This window comes from Pinus tabuliformis, chromosome Q (genome assembly GCF_031772625.1).
Source record: "Pinus tabuliformis cultivar Carrire ecotype Pingquan chromosome Q, CPIR1, whole genome shotgun sequence".
Lineage (NCBI taxonomy): Eukaryota > Viridiplantae > Streptophyta > Pinopsida > Pinales > Pinaceae > Pinus > Pinus tabuliformis.
In genome coordinates this window covers 1,156,167,648-1,156,194,758 of record NC_142296.1, presented here as the reverse complement: position 1 = coordinate 1,156,194,758, position 27,111 = coordinate 1,156,167,648, and the positions used below count along the sequence as shown (strand labels likewise).

Here is a 27,111-nt window from a genome sequence, read left to right as displayed (position 1 = left end):
GGAGAAGGAGGAGCTCATCTCGATCGGAGAGGCTTGGCTGCTACAAACAGCGTTGAACTAAAGGTAAGACTTGAACACCTGGTTGCTTTTATTTTAAATGCATATTTAGGGAAAGATAGTGCTTGATTGTCTTGTTTGTCACTAGAAAGCCTTAGCTTCTAGGGAGGTCGGTTTTGTCTGCAAAATTGACTCTTTCCGCATGATAAAATGGCGACTCCACTGGGGAATCCATGGATTTGATTGATTTCTCTTTTGATTGATACTTTGATTTGAGAAAAGTCGATTTCTTTCTAGTTTTTGATTGATTGACTGTAAATTTGTGTGGAATAGCTTAGGGTTGAATTAGTTTTTTATTTTTCTTGATTTTGAGAGCAGTACGCACCCTCTGCATTAAGCACAATGCGTACCTTATGCACTTCTGCTTTTTACACAGAGCGTGGCCGCACCTGTGCAAACAGGCTGCCTGCGTACCCTATCAAAAGTTTAGAAATTTTCCATTTTTTCCTTTTTACCCATTAGATTTTGTTTATAGTTTATTTTTTGCTGCCCAGATCCACTGGTTACCTGTCAGAAGCTTTCATCTAATCTTGTTTCATTAGCATCAAGGGTTTTAGTGAAGTGCATAGAAATTCTAGCCCTAGGTTTGATTTTTGTATTGGTCTTGTAGTGACTCTAGCTTTAGAAGTTGTAAAAACCTTGGATATCCCTGGTCTTTTCAGTCTTCTTAGGAGTCGGACCATTCGTAAAATCCACCTTTGTGAGAAACCTACCGTTTTGTTGTCTCTTTGCGGAATTTCGAGAAGGCTTGTTGGTTAAGCTGTGAATTTCATTCTTAAGAAAAAGAACAAAAGCTTTTTATTTTTGTTTTTGACTAGTTTATGATTCTGCATGAATTAGTCCTTGGTTGAATTTTAACCGAGTAAAACATCTTGGAATTATATTTTGTAGGCTTTTACCTCATTAGATTTGCTTTTAGGTAAATTTCTCTTATATTTTCATAGATCTTAAAATTGATTTTTTGTTAAGTAGTTTTACATGCTTTGTTAAAATGAAAAAATGGTTTGGAATTGATTTGCATTAGTTTTTCTTGATAAAATTAGTGCATTAGAGAATTTGTTATATTTTCTCTTAGTGATCAATTTTTTGCATTGTTGGAAGTGAATGGAAACTCTCTCCTTACTTTAGTTAGGATTCATCGAATTGAAAGGATTACATTATCATATTCGATTGCATTCAGTTTTGAGTCGGGTCATAACACCATTGGTTTCGTATCCATTTACCCCTTTGAGTAATAACAGCCTAAATAACACAGCGCTTAATTAAAATTCATCTAGTAATTTTTACATTTCTAGGGCTCTGATACACCAACATAGCTTAGGCTAGTGTCTTGGAGTAGGAGAGTAATTAACTCTCCAAGACAGTAAAACAAACAAGTAGCTTATCTTGTGGTAGGATAAATCCAACTGTTCCATTTATGCTCTGGGAAAGCTCCTCTTAAAGGAGAAGCACGAGATCGTGTCCGAACCAGTGAGGGAATCAATCCTCCTTCATTGGGAATGACGCCAGATATGCACGTACTACAAATGGTAAACCTCAGATTAACCATTGTCGAGGAGCCTGGGGTCACTTGTCGGTAAACCTTGGATTATTGTCAAGGAGTCGGCAAGAGGATTGAGCTTGTTACGCTGCCCTTGTGTGTGTATCGGATTGTAGACTGTTCCCCCAGGTATATTTGTTGCTGTTGGTGACCTTAGTGACTATTATCTTTAGGATTCTTCCTAAGGTGATGGTGGAGGGAAGATCCCACTGTACCTGGAACAGACGTCGGCTAGACTCACTTGGATTTTCTGGGAGGTTCACTTCACTCGAGACGGTTAAAGTGGAGGAACTTGGTCCAGTCTATTCATTAAGCAGGTTGTCAGGGTAACTGTTCCACCTTCCATTTCTGTACTGAATTCTGTGATGTTGGATTTCATCACCAACTAGTGTTTTCGGTCCGGAAAGTTACTGTTTGTGTGTGGTTTGACTCCTAGATTTGATAGTGCATGTTAATTTGTTTGTTTTTAATTTTAGAGACCATAGGTGTGAATTGTGAATTTTAATTATTAGGTGGTAATTGTGAATTGTTAATTTTAGTTTTAAATTGTTAATAAAATTCACTGAAGTTGAATATAAAGGCAAATGTTCCAGAATTTACCAACCTAGGAACCCCTCCTAACGAGAATCCTAGTACTTTTCCTTACTTTGGAAATGTTGGTCCTCCTTATATGGCTACTTTGTCATTACCTGGATTTACAATAGGTTTACCGATATGGTTATTTTCAACTTCGTTGGCCCCAAATACTCCAATTGTTCCACCTCAACCGAATGCTTCACCTCAACAGAGTTCACCATCTCAACATCACCAACCTTCTGTTGACCCTTTACCTTCTTCGCCTAATTTTTCTTCCTCCATTTCTTCCTCTTCGCTTGGTAAAAGCCTCGATGCTATTAACCAGGTATCTAAGAAGAATAAGAAAGGGAAGAAGAAGAAGAAGAAGAAGCAAGATAAGAAAGAAGTCAACCAACCAACCACGACTGTACGTGTTAGTTGTGTTCAGGAAAACTCCGACATGCATCGTAAACCCAAATACCCTTGCAGGCTTTGTAAGGGTGACCGCTTCCTTGTCAATTGTCCTGGTATTCCAAAGGTCTTGGAAGTATGGTCAGAAAAATCTCATCAACTTTCCATTGATCCATCAACCAGTGATAGTCAAGTTCCTGGGAAAAAGGGTAAAGTTAGGTTTCCTTGTAAGTTATGCAAAGGGAGTCATCAAACTCACATTTGCCCTCACATGGATGAAGCCTCAAAATTATTGGAAAACCTTACTGTTCCATAGCAAGAATTTCCAACTGGTTACCGTAAACTTTCTCCCAACCTATCATCAACTGACGGAGTGATTGATCTAATTTCAAGTACAGTCGATCACACTCTTCCATTGGAGATTGAAACTCATGTCACTCAGGTTGATGATCCATTAGTTGATCAAGTGGTCGATTCAATTTCACATTCGGTCGATCCCACTTTCCCTTTAGAGAGTGAACTTCATACCGCTGAGGTTCTTTTCGTTACATCAGATTCTTCTATGCTAGGGGGCATTTCACCTATTTCTATGGAACCCCCTCCAAGTACTGAGGTCTTTTCCTTTGATTGGAATAGACTGACAGAACCTCGTCTTCCTTCCTCCATCCCTTTCCAAATCATTGTCAAGGCTGGTGGTAGGGACATGCATCGCACACAGGTAGATGAAGGTGCTTATGTTAGTATTTTATCCTCAACTGCTTGGAAAGCTTTGGGTTCCCCTCAGCGTGCGCCTATTATGCAAAATCTGAAAGCTTTTAACAGAACCATTAGTGAACCTTTAGGGATCCTTCCTAAGTTTTCTATTACCTTGGAAGGTAAAACTATCTGTATTGATCTTATGGTAGTTCGAGGTCCCTTGGATTTCAATTTACTCCTTGGGCGAGACTATGTTTATGCAATGAAAGTTGTTGTATCGACACTCTTTCGCGTGATGTCTTTCCCTCACAATGGAAATATTGTGACTGTAGACCAGCTTTCGTTCCCTAGTCTTGTTTCAACTACTAATAATATGACACCCCTAAATGTTCTGGATCCTAAAGTGGTATCTACCCTGCCACGGGTTAATTATGTGGCAACTGGTCCCATGTTTTCAGTTACCGACGTAAGTGAGCCTCTCACTGTTTGCTCATCTTCCTTTGATTTAGATCCGGTAATTGACATGGAAAACTCTATGGGATTACTTGAACACGATGTTCTTATCCCTTTTGAGTCCCTTGACATGTGTTCCTTCCAGAGAAGTATTCTTCCTTCTGATGAAGACCTCTTGGAAGCCATGATCAAGGTGTGTCCATTGACATGTCTTTCTTCCAGTTGGAAGCCATGATCAGTGTTTACGAGGATAATTTTTTCCTGTATCAACCTCGTTAAAAAATGAAACAGGCTGTGCGAGGATAGTTTTTTCCTGTATCAACCTCGTTAAAAAATGAAACAGGCTGCCGAGCATAGTTCTTTTCCTGTGTCAAGCTCGTTAAAAAATGAAATAAATCCTCCTCTACTTGAGTCGAGAGTTTGACTAGATCTCATAAATGTTAAGTTGTATATTTAGGTTAGTTATTTCAGTGTTTTGCATAATTTTCTTACAGTTTTAGGTTGAGTCTTTCAAATGATCTCGTAACTGAACCTTCATTTCATCCAACTGGTTGAATGAAATGAAGCTGGGGGGCATGCGCTCTAGCAGTTACGCTTAGGGGGCATCAAGCACATTTTTCTCTCTGTTTCAAGCTTGTGTAAAAATGAAACTACTTTGAAGCATAGTTTTTCTCTGTTTCAAGCTTTTGTAAAAATGAAACCTATCTCGAGTCAATTTCAGTTATTTTCAAGACTCGTTAAACTCATGAAAATCTCGAGATTATTTTGCTATCTTTCATTCTCGTAAAACAAATGAAAATGCCGAGTTCTTTCCTTCTTTTCCTGCTCGTAAATTAAATTGAAAGTCGGCCATATGAGTAAATTTTTATCATTTTTTCGAACTCATTAAAACTTACGAAAAAGTGAAAACCATGAGTACATTTTTATCATTTTTTCGAACTCGTTAAAACTTACGAAAAAATGAAACCGTAGAGTCATATTTAAGCCCTTTTCTGACTCCTAAAATATGAAAAGATTGCCGAGCGTTTCTTTTACACTCGTTAAAACGGAATTAAAAGATGGTCCACTTACAGCTCTTTTCCGACCGTAAAAACATGAAAAGATTGTCGTATTTTTGTCGTTTCAAATTCGATATTGGAAATAAAACGAAGTGTCCTTGATCGCTTTCTACTTTTCAGATCAGAGACACTAATCATGAAAGTACTCCTTGGTCGTAAAGATCAAGCGGTTCTCTCAAGTATTATTTTATACTTTTTCGGGCTTGGGAGACACAAATGTAAGAAAAAGGTCAACCCTGGAGTCTTCTTAAGTTTTTTCAGACTCTCTTAAATTGAAAAACGCTGAGTTTCTCCTATACTGGACTCGTTAAAATTTCACAGTAAAGGACCTGTTCGATTACAGACAGGAACGGACCACTCCTTCTTAGGGTTCGAATCTAAACTAAGTTTATAATCAAGCATATGTTATCCTCCTCAAGCTTGTAAAAAAATAAAGAGGTACTTGCCAGAAATGGTGGGGGAAAAGAGAGAAAAATGAGCCTGTTTGTTATCCTTTGTCTCAAAAAAACCTTATTACCACTCTTGAACACGACACTTTTCATTCACCTGGGTTGGGAAATCCTCTGCCTAACAGTTGATTAAACCACATTGAAAGTCTTCAGTCGGTTTCCGGATATTAACTTTGGGACAATTGTCACCAAACCATCTGTAGTGTCGTTATGTGTTCAAGAGGAGTCTTGCAAATAAACCATTCATCTGCAAAATATCTATCCATCTTGACCATCCCTGAGTCAGTCCTTACAGCTAGATTTCTTCAACTTGATCTATGATTTCGTGTTGTGGGATTGCCTATGACGGATCGCTTTCTATCGACATCAGCACCTTATCTAGAAAGATGATCTAGGAATCATCAGTACCTTGAAATCTGCATGCCTCAATGGCAGGTTTCTCGCCTTTGACGACAGGTTACATCAATGACCTTTGATCAAGGGATTCTGTGACATGTTCGACATCAACACATTCATTCACATCTCATGGATTGTACTGGGTACTTTGAGAACCATTGACATCACTGGTGGTCTCTCTCACACTTGTTAACAGTTTACATCATTGACTGGTAATCAAGTGGTTTCTACCATGTTCGACATCAACTCATTTATTCGCATGGATAGAATCGTACTATTTTGGGAAGCAGAAATGAAGACCCTGGATCTAGTTTCCGCCATCCAGGCTGCGAGGAGTTTTGTATTCATTATACAGTAGACTAATCATAAACAGATGGCGGCGTCCATACTGTGTCTACATGAGTCTATGATTATGATGTATTGCGAAATCATTCCTATATCAGAGCAGTAGTTAGTTTGTTAGTTAAAGTTTTTGATCTGAGTATGGGAATGCCTACCTCAGCGATGATATGATCTCATATATGTATTTTGTGTTGAATATTTGCAGGTTCCGACTGGGCTATCCACAAGATAATCCTTGAAATGATAAAGTGCTTCACCCTTCTTAGATGATATGAAACCCTAATCTACTATAGGCTTCGCACTTTAGGGGGCAATCTGTTACACTAAAATTTGTCACCATGACTATTTGCAGTCAGTATGGCTCCATCAATTGTCATACTGTCCTCCTTGGCAAGTCTTATACCTTTGCTCCTCATGTCAAACTCCAAGAAAGAGAGAAAGTATTTAAAAAGTCAATATAACTCTGGTTACACAGTTTCTCTTACCCTTACCTACGTGTACGCACCTCAAGTTCAAAATACCTGCGTACTTGTATGCTCTGTCTGTAAAGGGGTGGGTGCATACTCCTGTAAAGGTCAAAAGGCGCAAGTTTTACTTCAAAAAAGTTACTTGTGGTCTAATCTAGAGCATTCTAGAAGATGGTTTGACGTGGATTGAGCGCCTCTAGATGGTTCATGCATCCCAATGAAAGAGGAACTTATCCCATCAAGAGGGGAGCTATCCCATTGAAAGAGGGGCTTATCCCATTGATGGTGGACCTGATTAACTTCCTCCAAAGCATTATAAATACAGGCATTGGGCCAGAGGGAGGGGAGGTTGAAAGCTGAACATTCCTAAGGGTAGATGCTACTGAAATTAGGACTGAAGCTTGAGAGGACCCATCCTTTCTTAGCTTCATTTGAGAGCTGATCAAAGAGGAGAACTTTCTGGACCCTGACCTGCACAACACCAAGGCACTGGTTGTAATGGTTTCTTTTGTTTCCAATTAATACAATTAAGTTCATTTTTCTCAACAAGTTGTTATATATAATTTGTTTCATAAACTCCTTGGTCTTTATGATGAATATGTTTTATTATATGAGTTATTCAGGTGCTATGTAATCGTTTGCTTGTTAGTGAATGCAGGCTTCAAGGAGAAGGAGGAGCTCATCTGGATCGGAGAGGCTTGGCTGCTACAAACAGCGTTGGACTAAAGGTAAGACTTGAACACCTGGTTGCTTTTATTTTAAATTCATATTTAGGGAAAGATAGTGCTTGATTGTCTTGTTTGTCACTAGAAAGCCTTAGCTTCTAGGGAGGTTGGTTTTGTCCGAAAAATTGACTCTTTCCGCATGACACCACCCGATGATGTACTGTTGTGGATGTAATATAGTATTTAGGCCCAGTCGCTTCACGACCTATGCTGAAATGAGGTTCTTTTGGCTCCCTCTGTCGACAATTAACTGTAGCGGAGAACCCTTCACCCACATCTATGAGTGGAAGAGGTGTTCCCCCTCCTCTAGATCTTCAGGCTCAATATTCTAGATCTTGGTGGTGGCCATAGTGGCACTGGGCCCTGCATCAATGATCTACTTCAATTTTTCAGTTCCCTTATTGGGTTCTGATTCATATTCAGAACCTGCATCTGATTCGGAAGCCTTTAACTCGGCCACTAGTGACTGCTTGGCTCGACACTCGCTTGTATTGTGATTGGAGCTCTTATGGAAATCACACCATTTTCCTGTGTCCTTCTTCATCTTCAGGGTGTTTTTCTTTGCTTGGGTGGGCTATCCTTGGTAGTGTCCCCTTGGCTTGGCCCTTTGTTCTCTGGTTTGGGGGTGCCTTTCCCTTGCTTTGGATTCACAGATCCAAAGTCCCGCTTCTTTTGTTTAAACTTCTGCTCAATCTTGACAGTGTACTGATACACCGTTTCGAGTAAGGAAATGTCCAGGAACTCCATCTCATCCTTGATGTACTTGTGTAGACAACCACGATACTTGAGCACCAAATGTTGCTTAGTATCCTTGATGCCCAGCTTCGTGCGAAGGGTATGGAAAGTATTTGTGAACTCTGGCACATCTTGGTCCCTTCCCTACCGTAGGGTGGTCCACTTTATGTATTTGTCTTCATAGCTCCCAACAGGGTAATATTGTTCCTTAATGGCTTCTCGGAAAGAATTCCAAGTCGGTGCGGCTGAAAATAGCGAGGATTCACTCTTGTCCTTTTGTTCATAGTAGGTTTCCCATCAATCCTTGACATGTGGGGCTACTTTAAGAAGTGCAAAAGTAATATTTTCCTGATCGGAAAAGTCATGAACTGAAAAATATCATTCCAATAGATTTAACCATTTATAGACAGCTTCTGCATCTATCAGGCCTTCGAATATGGGAATATCGAAGTTAAATTGTACCTTAAAAGGAGTGGCGTCTCCAGAGTGGTTGTTGGATGAAGACGCATCACCAATAGGTAGTCATCGAAGGATTTGGGCAAATTTATCCATCATCGCGTCCCTCTGTTGCTCAAGGGAATCCTCAAGCAACATTTTGAAAGGATCCCCTACCCCCTCATATTTCTTTTCTTACGCCATGGGAGGTTGTTTGGTTTTGCAAGGCTGATCTTGAAATGGTTCAACCAGATCAAGCCCTAACTCCTTATACCCTGACCTCGTTGGGGACATGCAAAGAAAAATAGAGAAATAGAAGACCCCTATGATAACATTGATCTGAACTTAAACAGGAATGAAATAACATACACATATAATCATAAACACAGAGATGCTGCAAAAAAACACTTCATTTCATTAATAGAAAAAATTGAACTATGCTTACAAATAGAATGGAAATAAGATAGCTTTGGCGATGGTAGCTTATATCTTAGAAGATTTGTGGCGGCTACATGCCTCTGAACTGTGTTACAATAAGGCTCAAGGGCCTATTTATTATTAGAAAACATGAGAAAACCCTAAACAACCAAAACCATAACCCCAAGAGATGTAACACCAAGATTTTGTGGCCCCCATTGGGGTTAGTTGGGCAGCCAACTTCCTGGTGTTGTAACTTGGTCATGTTATCTTTGTTTGGCACGTAAGATACCTTGTTAGAAAGGTCTCTCTTAGTACTACAGGTTTTACCATAGGCCCCTACCCACACATACGGGCCTACCGCAGACCTAAAAAAATGTCATTTAGGGGGTCAAAAATGCTCCGGAAGTTCAGGACCAGAAAAACTGTTAAAAATAGTAAATGCTAAAATGAACAAGGAAACAGATGGAATTGATTGGGGCGTCTAGGTGGAAGAGGCAGTGGCCACCAATATACAACTGGATCATATTTGGACCACACGTGGAGGAGCAAGACCCTTCCACTCCTTCATTCTATGTCACCCAGGTGATTCATGCAACTACAACAAAACCAGCGATTTGCGCCAGATTTAGTGCCAGATTTTAGTGCATTTTTTTTGTAATTGTGATGAGCAACCTGGCGCTAAATCTGGCTCTATTGTACAATTTTTAAAGCGTCCTTTTTTGCCCCTGATTTTGCATCCTTTTTCACGCTAGATTTTGCATCATTTTTTACACCAAACTATGCATCATTTTTTGCGTCAAATTTTGAACCAAGATTTATATCTTATTTTATGACAGGTTTTGCTTCTAGTTTTGTGTCATTTTTTGCATCTATTTTTCATTCTCTTTTGCTTCCTATTTTGTGTCATTCTTTGCTTCCATTTTTGCACCATCATTTGCATCAAGTTTACACTGTATTTTGAATCCAATTTAACGTCTTTTTATGCATCCATTTTGTGTCAGTTTTTGCATCTAGTCTTACGCCAGGTTTTGTATCTAATCTTACACTAGTTTTTGCTTCTATTTTTGCACCAGCTTTCGTGCCTATCTTTGCACCATGTGTTGAATTTGATTTAGCACCAAATTTTGCATCCATTTTTGTGCCCATTTTTGCATTTTTTTTTGGACCATTTTTTACATCCACATTTACGTTTGATTTGTCTCCATTTTTCCCATCTCATTTTGCACCATATTTTGCGTCATTTGTTTCATCCAATTTTGCATCATTTTTAACACCATCTCTTGCATCTAATGTTACATCATTTTGAGCATCCAAATTTGCATTTATATTTGCATCTTATGTTGAGTCATGTGTTGTGTCCACCTTTGCATCTTATTTTGTGTCTAATGGTACATTCAATTTAGAGCCATTTTTTACGTCTACTTTTGTATTTGTTTTTGCACCAAGTTTTGCATCCAATTTTAAGCTATTTTATGCCCCTTTTTGCACCATTTTTTTGTGTCTACTTGTGTCGAATGTTGCACCATTATTTACACCGACTTTTTCATCCAATTTTGCATTTTTTTGGTGTCTAGTTTTACATCGTTTTCACCATCCAAATTTGCATCTTTTTTTGCCTCATTTTGTGTCCACATTTGCATATAATTTTGTGTCTGAGTTCGAGCCTAAATTTGCATGTGATTAGGAATCATTTTTTACATCCAATATGGCATCCTTGGTTTCACCTTTTTTCAGCCCCATTTTGCATCTTGTTTTATGTCTTTTCTTACATCTTTTTTTTTTCCTTTTTTGCACCCAAGTTTGCATCCCAAATTTACACCATTATTTGCATCATCATTTGGCATATTAATTTGTAACGTTTTTTGCTTCTTTTTAACACTCAACTTTGCATCTTATTTTACATCTAGTTGTTGTCTTTTTTTGCATCTAATTTGGTGCCCATTTATGTGTCCTTGTTTTTTCCCAATTTGATATCCTTTTGTATGCCATGTTTTGTTCCCTTCTTTGTGTCAACTATTGCACAATTTTTCACTTCTAATTTAAAACACTTTGTATGTCAATTGTTTGCATTTTTGTATTAATTCCTAGTTTAACATCCAATTTTACTTTCAATTTTGCATCCATGGTTACATCCGCATTTGAATTCTTATATAGAGTATATATTTATTTACATATATGACCCCCTTTATAGATTCATAGTGAAATATATGATAGTTTCTAAATATCATTAAAGCAGATATCACAATTCAAAATCATTTGTAAAGAAATTTAAGAGAAATTGACAACATCCATCCAAAAAAATAACAATGTGTCATTAACAATTTTCAAAACATGTATAAAATAGCAACATAATACTAATAAAATCAGTATTATGTTTAATCAAAACAAGTAAAATTCAAATATGATTAACAAATCAAAATATTTCATGAATATCGTTATTCTACGATAAATTAACAACATACATAAATCAAACTCATCGTATGATTACAAAATCAAAATGTCTCATTGATATAGGGTAAATTCACAACACCCATCTAAACATAGCAATGTCATTCTACACAATAATTTCTTCATAAAAAACAATGCATGTGCATGCATAGCTACCACCACCAAGATCATCCTCATGATCATATTGACCATCCTCATTACTCTGATCCACATCATCACCAACACCGCAACTATCATCATCATCTCCTCCTTCACCACCATCATCCTCATCCTCATCCTCATCATCTCCTGATATATGTTGAACATAATTTGGATCATCGTCTTGGCAATCATTACCTATAGCATTCTGACAAAAAAATCAATATTACATGTTAGTATTAATTACATAACGCAACGCATGTTTTTGTTATACAATGTTAACCATAAAATGAGGTAAGATATAATATCTAATAGTACTAAAAAATAAAATGAAAATATGGTTTAAAAGTATATTGGAAATCCAACTAAGATTACATACCATAGAGTCCATCCAAACAACAAATTCAACCCATCTCTTTTGCTGCAGCACCTCCTTTTCCAAATGATTTGGAGGTCTTCCATATTTTAGTTCCTATCAATCAGTAAATAGGGAGAAATTAGATAACAATGACTTTCTTCTAGTACAAAATTTATTAAAAAAATATCACATGTTTAATATACTTACAAAGGTTGTTATCAGTGCTTTTAAACCTTTCTAGCCACTACGATAAGTGACTTTTTTCTTGGTTAACCTCGCCTTGGATGCCTTGTCCTTAAACATAAACCAATTCAATTTATTTTCACACAAATACATGTCTAAGATACTTATAAGTATTAATACATTCTAAATAATGTTTAATGAAAAATTCAATACCTGAATGCTCTCATTGCCGGCTTTTCTTTGTGCATCCAACTTCTCATATGATTTTACAAGTTCTTTCCATACTTTAAAAGGTATGTCAATAGGTCTTTGTTTCAGTCTTTGATCTTGAGGCATTTTTTTAATTTTTCTTGTTTGGTTAAAAATTTTGGTTAAAAAAAACCGAACAAGTAATTCACATCAATGGCATGGGGACTCTATGGATATGTGTAAAAAAATGGCTATAAAGAAAACATCCAAAAAACATATGAGCTCTCCCTTTGATGGTCACTTGGGGCATATGGCTGGAAAGGAACAACTCCATTTTCGAAAATGAAGGACAATCCTTTCTCAAAGTCCTTCCTAATATTTGCTCCAAATGTCTTAAAATGAAAAACAAAATTCAAACGTCATCCTTAAACATCTCCCTTAAATATAACGTTGGACCATAAATTCTTCACTTTTATTGTTATCGGCTCTGGAATGATTTTTCTATATGCAATTATATAATGAAATATGTGTGCACTAATGAAAAAACATCGAGTTTCATTTTTCATAATCACAAACAATGAAAAAAGAATCACACGTAACTAGCATCATTTTGGAAATTTTATATTTATTAAAAATCTTTAACATGCTTTCCTCCCATATCTCATAAAAAGGTGTGAAATTTTTTATATACTCTCCAATAAGCACTACTACAAAACCAGCGATTTGGAGGTTTTACACTAAGTTTTTCAACATCGAGCTTACTAGGGCTTGCACCACCTGGGTTATTAGTAAGAATCTCATGAGGTTTGCATAGCCATGATTATTAGAATCAAAATAGTAGGATTTGCACTAAAAAACAGTTCATAGAGCTTTCCTGCTGGGGAGAAAATCACAAGTTCAACTTCTGCAGTGCAGAGCACCGAGAGCTCGTAAGCTTTCTTCAGCAATCCACCTACGTTTGGAAAATGTAGCCTGCCTGCTCGCGATGTTCTCAATCCTCTTCCTCTGCATCTTTCCCCTCACTATTCTCGTATGTCCTCTTTCATTTTTCCCTCCAAACAAACCCTCTCAAATTGAGAAAGCAGAACAACTCACTCGATGAGAATCCGAATCCAATTATCGCTTCTAACAATAACCCAATACGATACCAGAAGTGATTACACAAAACCTCATTGACTCTTCATTTGTTTGGAAAAGAGCCAAGCATATACTTCTGACGAGGGTTTCCGTCTCAAGTCTGGCTCGCAGGACGTCGCTTAGTCAATTGCGAGAAAAATTTTCCACCTGCCTGTCACATACGGTTTGTCACACTATATATTAAAATAAGGTTGATCATACTAACAATAAGGTTGTATAGTTTAAAAGGAGGGCTCTCCTGACTGCATTTGGTTGGTTTATAGAAAAGATTGATGGAATGTGTAATGTGAATGCTCTGCTAACTGTTTTTTAAGCATTTGGAAGTATTAAAACCCCCTAGGATAATTAATGTAAGACCTGTTAATTAATGTGTAAAGATGGCTAGTGATCTGTGGTATTATGACTCCTCAAGTCACTATTAAACCATGAGAACCATGCCCAGGCAGACTAGTGTGACATTGTGGATGAGAACCAAAACTAGACTCCTATAACCTCCTTTTTCATCCTTTAAATTGCAGAATTAACTGACTGTTCTAGTAATCGTTCTTGAGCACCTGAAGATGTGCACCCTAAATAATAAGAATAATACCCTGTAACATATGAATAGTCCATCCTGTGCATGTAGGATATGCACATGAGGTCCAATAAAATCACTAACCAGAATACCAGGTGTTATTAAAGCCTCTACAGGTTGATATATATGAATGTTACAGTGTGCAGGAGTATGATTCAATTCCATACGAAAATACAAAACATTTGATAGGATTTCCTTATACCTCATAGGCAAACAACCATTGTCCCTTCTATAGATGAGCAGAATAAGTGCTTGGTTCTCTACACTAAATAAAGACAAAGTATAGTAATTATTGCTGACAAAATAGGATTTAAATCGCGGTTCAATTGCTTGACATTCAGCTGGTCACAGAATTGTAGAGTGCATAATCATAAGTGATGTTGCGAGCCTCATTGCTCAAAGTCTAAGGGTCTTGCGAGCCATAATCACAGCCATGTATGGCATATCTTGTGATTATGGCATTTTATGAGGTCAATTCTTGTGAAGACATTTCAGTTTATAATAAATTTTGAACCTCAACAGAGTTTTGGCAAGACCTGGCTGAGCTAGGACATCAACAACACAACTGATATGAATGACATAATCTAGCCTCAAGAGGGAGCCTCTTTTGTTTCATCACTCTAACAATCTATGAAGTGGTGGAAAGCATAACAACTTCCCCTTGAATATGACACCTAAACTGAGTACAAATCCTAAATGATGTAGCCCTTGGTGCATGTCTCTCAAAGTATCGATATTTCAAATGTTGAAAGCTCTTGTGCCCATTTGATATGCATTCGATTGCAGTTCCCCTGAAGAAAGAATCTTATAAAGGTGAGGCCATGGCCAATATGTTAGCCATATCCATTGGAGTTGCCATTGCTTGACAACTTTAGTGTGATCAGTCCCACCATGATTCACATGGGCTTCTACTCAACACTGGCTGTTGCTATTGTAAGAGTCTTCAAGCTCGTTGAACCCATAGTATTGATAAGTGTATTCTTTGGGTCTCTGGTTTTCAAATTCTGCCTATGTTTTCCTCTCAGTATCATTATTTCAAATGCTGAAAGCTCTAATTCCCATTCCTGTGTATTTGATTGTGGTTTCCCTGAAGAAAGAAGCTTATAAAGGTGAGCCCGAGGCCAATATGTTGGCCATATCCATTGGAGTTACTATTTCAGCTTATGGGGAGGCCAATATGAATGCATGGGAGGTGATTCTCCAGTTAAGTGCAGTTGCATGTGAGACTACCCAATTGGTTCTCATACAAATTCCACGAACATCAAAAGGGATTAAGTTGAATCCCATCACATCTTTGTTGCTCCTTGTTGCCTTGTTTTTCTCAGCACCCCCTGGGCCTTAGTAGAATACCCATTTCTGATAATCAGGGTCTCTTCCTTTGATTTGGATTACATGACATTTCTGCTTGTGCCTTGGCTCTTAATCTTGCAGTATTTCTTCTGATAGGAAAGACTTCAGCCTTGACTATGAATGTTGCTGGTCTTGTCAAGGACTGGCTGCTCATAACATAATCTTTGTCTGTAATAAATGAAAAGGTTACAGTCATAAACTTGAGTGGGTGTGGACTGGCTTTTCTGGCTGTCTGTTACTATAATCATTTGAAACTTCAAGCTCTCAAGTCCAATGACAACCAACCAAAGTACCTCAGCAGTACAGCTGATGCCAATGATGAAGGAGAAGGTTTGATAATGACGAGTGGGAGATTCTCAATCAGAGATTCAGAACCAGTAGAGAAAAATCAAACTCAAGCTTCAGGATTAGGTATTTAGATCATTAATATTGTCTTGTGCTAGAGATTACTGTTCTTGGATTGGCTCCTCTATGCCCAAATCTATTTGCAGGGAACACGCCAATCATTCACAGTGAAGAAGATAATGACAAGATTAGTGTATAATGATGGACAGGATGGTGCCATGGTGCCAACCTAAATCTCAAGTAAGGAGACATATGTTCATCAATTTGTCAAGAAGCATGGCCTACAATTCAATTGCTCTAAGCCTATCACTTCTTCCACCTGTCAAATAAATTGTTTCCTATTTGTTTAGTTTGACAAAAGCAACATTGAAGAAGAACGTATTTTCACTTGCACTAGGATTTGTAATTTTGTATATAATTGGACTTAAGAAAAGGATTGTTAAACATGTAAATCATAGTTTGTGGAGGAGCTCTTTATGTCCAACCTTTATACCATGCAACCACAACCACTAGACATCTCATCTATCAAATCATAGACTAGGCAACCCATCAAAGGGAACAACAAAGTGAAGAAGAACCAACGACACATTTGATCAGCCACAAAAAACAAATTTCCAAATATGAGAAGGTATCTATGATGCAGGAAACATGGCCCGCCCCTGCATACCAGCTGCGTTTTCATATCGAGTCACTGAAACACAACTAAAATGCTCTTGAAACACATTTCAATTCATATGAAATGTATTTTCACATGGGAAACACATTTCAATTCATATGAAACATATTTCACATGAGAAACGCATTTCAATTCATATGAAACATATTTCACATGGGAAATGCATTTCAACATCTGTACAACATGTTTCTAAATGAAATTTGTTTGATTTTGCCTTGATTTAAATGTTGGGAACAACATTTTTTTGTTTTAATAACTAATTAGAGGATAATTATGAATTCATGAGACTTTTAGAAACTTCATACACTAGAAATATTTATTTAAGACTGGGTTTCACTCTCAATTTGCGTTAAAATGATGGAAATTAATGGTAATGTTAAAGTCTTAAAGTAAAACCTTTACTTAAATTTTTAACATTACCATTCATTGTCTTGAGATGTTTAAAAGCGGCTCCCATCTCCTCTAACTTCATATCGAGAAAGTAGAACTTCATATCCCATTCAAAATTCAACAGAGTTAACATTTTTCGAGATTTCAGGATTGGCAATTAATCAAAAGCACCAAGTGCTTTATGTACCTCAATGTTAGTGATATTGCTTATTTGACTCCTCTATCATTGCCTTAGCAAAATTGTACCCTTCCCTCAAACAAAAAATCAATGATTGGGCACACTAAGCTTTTCATACCATATTTTAAAGTTTGGATTACGTAGTTTCATCATGTTAAAATCGGCAACTAGGGCCAAACTCCACATGGGTCATCTTATTTATGACAACTGATATTTTTCTTGGATTCCTCTCTCCGAGAGGTGTAGGAGTGATCTAAAGATCATCCGATTCTGACATGTACAAATGAAGTTATAAATTTACTTTGATTATGGACAAATTGTCAAGGTCGGCCAACAAACTTATGTAGGCTCAGAAGCCCAACAGTCACGTCTATTCATCCTCAATGTTTGCTATAAATACATGATGCCTTTCTCTATTTGGGCTATCTCTATTTGGGCAAGCCGCATTTCTAGGCACAGAAATTGAGGCCAAACATTGACTTTGACCAACGTTGACTGCAGCTAGGGCTAACCACAGGTTGGTTGTTTGACCAAATTTGACTGCGCTGATTTTGGGTTCTTTTGAGGGTTGATTCATCTTGTTGTTTGGAGGCCGAAGTTGACTGAAGTTGACCAATTTATGAGGGTCAAATCTGCCCTGTTGACCAGCAATGACTGTTCTGGTTAGGTCTCTTTTGCCGCTGTCATTAATTATCAGATCTGTAAATTGTAATATCTCTCTCTCTCTCTGCTGAATTATTGAAGAATATAAGAAGAATTGATCAAGAGTTTCCCCACATTGGGATTAAGTGATGGTGGAATATTGCTTGTCATTTATGTTTGTCATGTAAATGTTCTTGCTCATTTATTCATAATGATTTCTTTCCACATTTCAATATATATATATATATATATATATATATATATATATATATATATATATAGTGTGGAAAATAGTAGTGAGTAAGGTCTTCTTTGAATTGTGACTTAGTCAAAGAGACCACAAGCAATCCTATCTTTGACGTGCACGAGTTCCTAAAAGTTAGGTCAAGTTCCTAAAAATTAGGATGAGTTCATAAAACAGTTTAACTCGTGCGTATAGTTGGAGGCTCAATTGTTTGTCTCCTAGTGCGAATTATATTTGGAAAAGGACAAGCAAGTGAGCTTCAGTATCTAAATTGAGGCAGGATGAGTTACATGACTTAGTTAGACTCGGTTAACTAGTCAATCACAAGACCGAGATTCAAAAATAAACTTGCTAGATATACCTTATGTGAATTGCTTGTAAGAAGGACGAAGGCACAGAATTGAATCATTGTTTTGTGAGCACAAGGTTGTGAGACAAGACAATAGAGAGCACGAGTTTTGTGTGTGAGCTAGCAGAGCTAGGAAGAGTGTGAAGGAGAGGCCTATACGCAGAGTTTTGGCACAGAAAATCCTTGTTGGTGTACGCAGGAATTAGGAGTAATTCCTAGAAGATAGGGCCACTATTGCGCTAGGAAATAAGAGGCTTCCAACGAAAGGAAATAGGGGCAAGCCAGCGCAAAGATTTAGGAGCTAAGGACAGGGTTGTTGCAAGCAGGTTTCAGTTAAGTGTCAATAGAAAGAACAGTGTTGTTCTCTAGTGAAACAATTTGCCTTGTATTAATTCTATTTGCTCAACTTTCTCAATAAAATTCTATAGCTAGCAGAGGGTTTTCCTAGTACAGTTCCCTACAAAAATCTTGTCTTGGTGTTACAAATTAGTTTCAAAATTGTTTACTACAGCAGTTGCAAGATTTTTAAGGAAATTCTACATGGTATCGGAGCAAGGAACAGAATAAATACCAACACAAGTTGATTGGCACATCCTAGTGCAACATCATAAGGAGAATCTCCCTGAAATAGTCATAGCCCAAAGGAGCCTAGCAAAGTGGAGAAGAGGATTGGTTTTGGTTCGTTTTTCTTGTAACTAATTAGGCCAAGTTAGGCAGGAGCAAGTAGCTTGCAAGAGGAGCATTTTGGGTAGTCTTTTTGTGCATTATTTGTGGTGCAAACAACTTGCAAAACAGACCAAGTTTTTTATGTGTTGTTACAGGAGAGATTAAGCCCTAGTTTAGGGCTGGTCTATGTTCTTAAGGAGCTGGAACAACAATATATAAGAGGGCAAGAGCTAACGCATAGAAGAGGAACCTGTGGAGAAATGTTTGCAAAGTTTTGAGGCAACAAACTATGGGTTGACGTAGGTGCAAGATGCCCTAATCAGAGGGTCGAAAACTTCAGGTAATTGCACAGGGGTGTGACCTAGAGAAGCAGAAGAAGTCTCTATTGGTTAAGGTATGTTGAATGTTATTCTCAAGTTGATGTTCTACTAAGTGGATGAGGTCCCATTGGAAAATTGTGTGGGCAGCTTAAGTGTACAGGTTGGAGGGTTGTTAGAAGTTGCCCTATTGTGCCCTAAGTACAGCCTCTTGTGAAGGACTACTAAGCTATTAGTGGGCAGGTGTTGGAGAGCTCTCTGGAAAGAAGGACGGCGTACCAAGGTTTGAGAGCAGATAACTGTTTAGAGGGAGCATCAAACTTTGTTTCATGGAAAGGGAGGATCATGATAGTTTTGAAGGATAATGGGGTGGGAGAATTTGTGAAGCAGGCTATACCACCACTACAAGATCCCCAACAGTTGACCCGGCATACTAAGAATGATATCAAGGCAAGGACGATTATTCTAGAAGGGGTCAGAGATCATATATTTCCTCATATCCATGAGAAGAAGACAGCTTATGAGATGTTCAAAACTATTTTAGATCTATATCAGAGTACCAGCGATACCAAGAAGCTTGCTCTTAAGGAGAAGCTAAGGAGTATCTAGGTGAACAAGGATGAGTCCATTGTCACGTATTTGTCAAAATTCACTCATGAGTATACCAGAGCATGACCTTGTGAGTTTTGCTCTTCTACGACTTCACAAGTCTTGGTATGGGTTCCAGGATGTTGTCAATGACAGAGATAATTTTCCTAGTTGGGAAATGCTATTGACTGACTACGTTCAGGAAGATATCCGAAGAAGGACCAAAAATGGTAGATCGATGAAGACAGAGGACAAGGAGAACTTTTCCATAACAAGCAAGAGTAGCAAGACCAAGGGCACGGAGGGCCAAGGAGTGGTCGAGTCTAGTCAAAAGGGCAAGTAAAAGGATCTAAGAAAGGTCAAGTGCTTCCATTGCCATGAGTTTGGACACTATGCCACTAAGTGTCCTAAGCGAAAGAACAAGTCCAGTGAGGACCAACATTTGAGTATAAGCTAGTTGGCAGTTGGGCCAACCAACAAGATGATAAGGAGCATAGCCGAAGGCGAGTCGAGGCAGCGACTCAAGCAATGACTCCCAGCATAGGGAGAGTTTGAGCCAAGTGGGCAAAGGATTTGTTTAAGGGAGATCAAGGGAGAGTTGGATCTTCCAATATCACCTTCAACCAAAGGAAGCAGCCACAAAGGTACACAGGGTGCATCGCCCTTATGACTGAAGTGATAGACTCGCAGAGCATGGTGGGAAAGAAAAGGTCTTATCAGGTTCCGCAAAAGAAGGCAAAGTCTTCTAGTTCAGCGGAAGAAGCTGCAACAACGGAGAACGTGGTAGTATTGGAGATAGATCCAAGTGGACGAGGTTCTTCCAAAAGCACCTTTCTCGCTAAGAGGGAATGTTGAAAATAGAAGCGAGTAAGGTCTTCTTTGACTTGTTCCTTAGTCAAAGAGACCACAAGCACTCATGTCTTTAGTATGCATGAGTTCCTAAAAGTTAGGACGAGTTCCTAAAAATTAGGTCGAGTTCATGAAGCAGTTTAACTCATGTGTATAGTTGGAGGCTCAGTTGTTTGTCTCCTAGTGCGAGTTATCTTTGGCAAAGGACAAGCAAGTGAGCTTCAGTTTCTAAATTGAGGCAAGACGAATTACATGAGTCAGTTAGACTCAGTTAACTATTCAATCACAAGACCGAGTTCAAAAAATAAACTTGCCAAATTTAGTTGATGTGAATTGCTTATAAGGAGGACGAAGGCACAAAAATGGATCACTATTTTGTGAGCACAACATTGTGTTGAGAATATAGTACCAAGGAAGTGTTTCCTAGGAATTTATCCTTTTGGCCTAGGAATACACATTAATATCCTTTTCTCTAAGTGACATTATGTGTTTATTAATGTCAAGGAGCTAAAGAAGCTTTTATGAGTTGTGTACCTTGTAATTCTAATTTATTAAAGTCACATGGGTTATTAAAGTGACTTTGTGTAAAGTACTAAGTCCACTTTATGTTAATAAGGTAACCTTTATATTTTAAAACTCACTTTATGAGCGACAAAGTGACCATGGTACTAAAACATTAAAAGGTTAAGTGAGGGGTCATCATGAGAAAGGGGTCTAATGGGAGCTTGATCTCAACTATAGATCTCATTAGCTGAGATTTAATCTCAGCCCTTGATCTTTAGCCTTTAGGGTTAGGTTTCCCTCTCAAAAGAAAAACAGAAGTTAAAGGAAATGAATGATTCTTCATTATTCTTCTCAGACGAAAGAGGAGGGTGTAGGGAAGCTTGAGAGGAGATCGAGACAGCTAAAGGAGGAGGCTGTGTTCCAAGGTGAACTCAAATCAGAGCAGAACACAACCATGTTGTGGAGCTTGCATTTGGAGGCAGCAAGGAAGAGCTCCTTCATTCAATCCTCTTGAGAACTATTGAGGAGAGGAAAGGAGATAGGAGGAAGAGAATTTTTGTGAAGAAATTCTATAGCAAGAACTAGGAACAAGACCACAATTAATCAAATCCCTAGAAGGCCGAGTTAAAGCTAAAAAGGGAGCACGGAATTTTGGAAGACTGTCACAGCCAGTGGTTGCACACAGGTCAAAGGCTTATTAGGAGTCAAGTTTGATTACTCCTCACCGTAGGCAAGTGTTTTAGCAGCATATTTCTCTGCCATCGTATTTATGTGGGACACAGTGAGATTCTTGGGCCAAGACCAGCAAAAATCTCAAGCCTGGTTTTAGTGGTATATCAATGATATTTAGAGAGTTGTTTTGGAGTGTATTTGCTCAAATTCCAGGGAGGTTAAACGCTGATAAAAAAACCTCTGCATATTTGTTGTGATGAACCCGAGTTTCAAGGAACCTGTGACTGTCAGTGTGGCTTGAATTCCTAAGAAGAAGGAGCATTTCAGAGGACTGTAATTTCAACATGAACATTTGTTGAAGACAGTTCAGAACTCAGTTTCAGAATGGGATTTCAGTGATGCTTCGTCAAAGAAACAAAATAAAATCCTCCTAGAAGAACTGGTTTTCCCCGCTGCGGGGTTTTTCTAGGATCATGTTGACCAAAAACAGTGTAAAATTCATGTGTGTGCTTGCCTTATTTTTTCTCTTATCAGCTGAAAGTGAAATGTAGAGTACCTCTATGTTGTTTCAAGTTAAATGCAGAAAATGATAAAATGATGTGTATATCAGTCATATGCTATTGATGGGTTTTGGGCATTAAACCTTGCAAGAATTTGAAACTGGGTGGGCTACAGCATGAGCAGACATTAATTTTTTACAGGTTGTGAGACCAAACAATAGAGTGCGAGTTTTGTGTGTGAGCTGGCAGAGCTAGGAAGAGCGTGAAGGAGAGGCCTCTGCACAGAGTTTTGGCAGAGAAAATCCATGCTAGTGTGTGCTAGAAATCAGGAGTAATTCCTAGAAGATAGGGCCACTATTGCACTAGAAAATAGAGGCTTCCAGCACAAGGAAACAGGGGCAGGCCAGCACAAGGATTTAGGAGCTAAGGACAGGGTTGTTGCAAGCAGTTTTCAGCTAAGTGTCAGCAGAAAGAACAACCTTGTTCTGTAGTGAAACAGTTTTCCTTGTAATTAATTTTATTTGCTCAACTTTGTCAATAAAAATCTACAGCTAGCAGAGGGTTTTCCATGTAGGGTTCCATAGAAAAATCCTGTGTTATTGTATTGTATGAATGTGTTTTTAACTCTTTTTTATTCCGCTGCAAAAGAGTAGAGAAACTCTGTGTCTTGGTGTCACAAATTAGTTTCAGAATTGTTCACTACAGCAGTTGCAGAATTTTCAAAGAAATTCTACAAAAAGGTGCTAATGGTTCCCTATAATGCTAAATCTGGGCACATTGCCCCATCATGATAAGAGGAAGCTGGTTCAAAAGAAAAAAGTCTGGAAGTAAGGTTGCCCTCAGGTGCAAAATCATATTATAGCAAAGCAAGAGGTTACAAAATAAGAAAACTCAACCAAGTGAGACTATCAGATAAAGCATGAAAGGAAACTGTTTGAGGAAACTGATCGGCCCGATGTTCTTGCGCAATGTTAATTTTCTCTGTTTTGTTTTGCTTCCACCAAGTAAATACATGTAAGTGAGCGTTTATGATATCACAATATAGCCAGCATTGTTTCTCATATTCTACTCAGAAGCACCTTACAATCCTAGTTTCAGGATATGTGCATTAATTTAAAAATAAAATCAAAAAAATCCTTTGCAAACGACAAAAGCATTACCTCTTTGAAGAAGTGTCTAAAGAACAAATTAAACATAACTGCAATTCATCAAACGCAACTTTGTCTTGAAAAATGTGTCTTCGGGTACAGATTATCTTGTCTAGAATTACCATTAATTGTTGTCGACCAGAGAAATATCTGCCTCCGATCCATTCATCTGCACCTCAAGATAGCTATTTTGATTGCAATGTTGTTGTTTATAGCCCTTTGGAGGAAACTTTGGAATTTTGTGAAGTAAAGACAAATATGATAATGTGCATTGTTTTATTTGGTCAAATGAACCTATCTCCGTTAGATACGAAACATTATACATTTTGAATGTTATATTGGAAAAGTCTAACATGTTATTTCTATTCTATGCTTGCTGATATAAGAGCAATAAGCCCTCATAATCCTGACTCAAAAGAACAGAGAAAACAGAAATTTGTGAAAAGACTGAAATACCATGCCACAAATGCACCACTGTGATTGCCAAGAAATGCATCCAGATCTCTCTTTGCCTGATCCTGTTGCTTTCCATGACAGACAAGTACAGCAACATACTCCTGCAAGTGGAAATTCAATCCCATTTATCAGTTCATCAAGCTTCATCCCCACTATTCCGATGGAAAGACAAAAAGCATGACTGGATGAAGGAAAGTGTATTTAATTTAAAATAGAAAGGGAGCTTATATTGCTTGTGTATATGATCAACGCTCGCTGAAAGAATGACAAACCCTCAATTCTAAACCCTAAGATAAACCTAAAGCTCCCGTGGTTTGAATTCAGAACTTGTTGTTTCTGGAATTCCCTGTTTTTCCTATTACAGAACATTGCGAAGGAGTTCAACAGTATTGAGAGCAGAAAAGACAAAGCAAACTTGATGATTCAGTATGTGTTCATATCTCAGGAAGTTCCATAAAGGTACTATCAATATTCGGGTAAATTTTCTCTGGTGTTCAGAATTTCATGCAATATCTTGCGAAGAATCCAAAATATAACGAATTCGCCATCAAAGCGCATCAAATCCCACCAAAAATACACAGAAAAGCAAAACCCTAATTACCCGATAAAACAAACCATAGCCCGCTAAATGCATCTACCATAGAGTTTCTTCAGCACCCCATTGAAATGACAAATCTGATCATCATCAACAGGCGAACAAAACATCGAGAACCTGATAAAAATAGATCTTACTAAAAAGGAGAAAAATTAGAAGTAAATAACTGCCCAAATGCATCTTCCTTATAGTCAAGGTCCCATTTATGTGCACAGGAAAAGGGCCACCGAAGAGGCCATGAAAACAACTTTCAACTGAGAAAACAAAATCATGAAATAGCCATGGATTAAGAAATTTACATGTCAAGAAGGACATCCTCCTCTTCTTCGCCCGTGGTGACAGTAACCTCCTCAAGCTTAACAATGGGTGCATCCTGAGCTCCAGTGTCCTCTTCCTTTCCGGCATCATCCTCGTTCTCTCTCGAATCGTCATCTACTGCCCGTGTAAGAACAGGATCCTCCTGAGTTCCAGCCATCCCAATACCAGATAGTGCACAGAGGGAGGGCTCGAATGAAATCGATGGATCCAAAATATGCCAGAAACTCGCCCAATATCAGACACGAATGCGAAACCCCGAGGATTTTGGACAAAGGATTTAACTGTGCAAAAATGCTTTGAAGGCAAAGGGCAAAGAGGTCGACGGAGAGAAAACACTCTATATAAGGGTTTTTGAGGTCGATGGAGAGAAAACACTCTATATAAGGGTTTTGAAGAGGGAAGGCCGGTAGCTGTTAAAGATTGAGAGTAAAAGTAGCATCGTTAAAGATAATATAATAAATTATTACAGTGATGGTTGGGGGGTTTCAAAGGGAGAGAAGGCCATGGAATAACCCCTAAATCATCTCCAACCTGAGAGGCCTACTTCATTCATGTTGTCATGTTGGGACCAGAGGTTGTTGTGCGTTTTTTGTTTTCGCAATTTTGAACTCTTTCCTCGGTGATATATTATTGTGTTTATTGTAATAATAATGGGATGGGGTTGAGGGGTTTGTAAATGAGATAAATATGGAAAAGTAATTAGAAATATTGGTTTTAAATTATTATAATAAGTATTGTTGTGGTTGATCCATGATAAGTTGTAGGGTAGTTGGTTTGTATGGGGTTTAGTTGTTACGAGGTCTTAAGTTCAAATTTCATGGGGAGGGGTTAAGAATGGAAGTCATTTTGGGGGCATCAAAACTATTCTAAGGGGCATCTTCCACTGAGCTTTACACAATCCTCGATGTTGAGGATGAAAATAATATGAATATGCCAAGCTCACTCTACAGCCTAGTATGGTTACAGCCATGTTTGTCCATCATTCCAAGGGGCATCTTAAAATAATATGAATATGCCAAGCTCACTCTACAGCCTAGTATGGTTACAGCCATGTTTGTCCATCATTCCAAGGGGCATCTTCCACTAAGCTTTACACAATCCTCAATGTTGAGGATGAAAATAATATGAATATGTCAAGCTCACTCTACAGCCTAGTATGGTTACAACGATGTTTGTCCATCATCAAAGTTGAAATTTTGCTAGTGTCGGCCAAAATAAATTTAAAAAATAAAAAATACAAAAAAAAATACAAAACATTTAAATAATGTTTGCTCATAAAAAATAATTGCCAATGAAGAAATTGGATCCCTCTCCGCTCATATTATATCTATATTTAAGATGGGTCTATGCTAGTGGATAACACAAAAATCACAAAGTGAAGAAGAGTTTAACTTCAAGTCAAAGAAAAACTTTGGGACTAGCGCAATTCATCTAACTTCTATTGAAATGCGGTATTTATACGTGTAATGTGATATATATATATATATATATATATATATATATATATATATATATATATATATATATAGTGTAATTGCTATTATGTTGTTAAATGGTTGTTTAATTAATGTTGGTTATTCGATGGCAAGATGGTTTTGTAACTCTTAATGATGTAATTGTTCATCTTCTTGGTTGTAGTGTGCCATGTTGTTGACATACAAATATTGTAATGGAGCCAAAAAATAATGACAGTAAAGCATAGTAGGAAGTTATAAGTTTATCCTCCTGGAAAAGCAAAATTGTGGAGTTAAAGAACCACTTCTAGGAAATCAATTTCCATCACATCCATAGGGAGCTAAATACAACTGTAGATTCTCTCTAAAAAAGAATTATTTGTCTGGAGACAGGTTACATATATTATGATGAATTAGTTGGCAACCCAGTTCAAAGTTCTCATTCGATGCCCATATACTAATATGGATCAGCTTTAAGTCAAATTTTCAATTAGTTATCAACTAGCTTACTATAAATTTCAAGTGAGTCTACATTCAGCTTTCAATTAGCCTCAAATACAATGTCTTTCTTTTTCTCTTGACAGGGGCCTCTTCATGGTTGTATAATACACTTTCAGGAATTTTTTGTTACAGGCTAATGTCATTTCTAGTCACTGTCTTTGTTTTTCTCATAGTAGGGCCCTCTTCGTGATTGTATAATACACTTTCTACAATTTTTGGTTGCATGCTATTGTCATTTCTAGTCAGTCTTATAATTTGCAGAAGAAAAAAATTTGTAAAACCCTGGTTTTACGACAACTTCTTTTTCTCTTCTTCTGGGTCGTGATGCCTTGTCTTCTGGCAACCCATTGTAATGACAGAAGTTACAATCTTTTTGTCAATGTTTGTGCTTTTTTTCTTCCTCGTGAATAACAAAAGGGTCCTTTTTTTCTATAGTAATAAGAAGAAGAAGAAAAAGAAGAAAGATATTGTAATGGTTATGTCATGGTTGGCATTCCTAAATATAAGCAGATATAGGATAAGCATGCATGCATATTAGAACTTGGTGTGCATGGATGGAATTCAATGTGCCAAATGATGTAGATGTTTCACAAGCATGGGGTG

The 27,111-nt window shown here is 37.7% G+C and overlaps 1 protein-coding gene across 5 annotated transcripts; it reads right to left on the bottom strand.

Annotated features, from left to right (window-relative positions):
* Positions 1-11,291: 11,291 nt before the first annotated feature.
* On the bottom strand, positions 11,292-24,943 carry LOC149223748 (ran-binding protein 1 homolog c-like). 5 transcript variants are annotated; one of them, XR_016249482.1, is made up of 5 exons: positions 24,535-24,943; positions 23,641-23,741; positions 11,891-11,977; positions 11,705-11,797; positions 11,292-11,533 (listed from the first exon to the last, which is right to left on the bottom strand). XR_016249482.1 is itself a non-coding variant. In XM_089385905.1 (4 exons), the coding sequence occupies exons 1-3, from the start codon at positions 24,708-24,710 to the stop codon at positions 11,730-11,732; spliced, it is 345 nt and encodes a 114-aa protein (XP_089242031.1). In that variant the 5' UTR covers positions 24,711-24,941; the 3' UTR covers positions 11,292-11,523; positions 11,705-11,729. The 5 variants fall into 5 exon arrangements, 3 of the variants coding, with proteins under 3 accessions (XP_089242031.1, XP_089242030.1, XP_089242029.1); XR_016249483.1 differs by having other exon boundaries at positions 11,292-11,523; XM_089385905.1 differs by lacking the exon at positions 11,891-11,977 and having other exon boundaries at positions 11,292-11,523; positions 24,535-24,941.
* Positions 24,944-27,111: the final 2,168 nt, after the last annotated feature.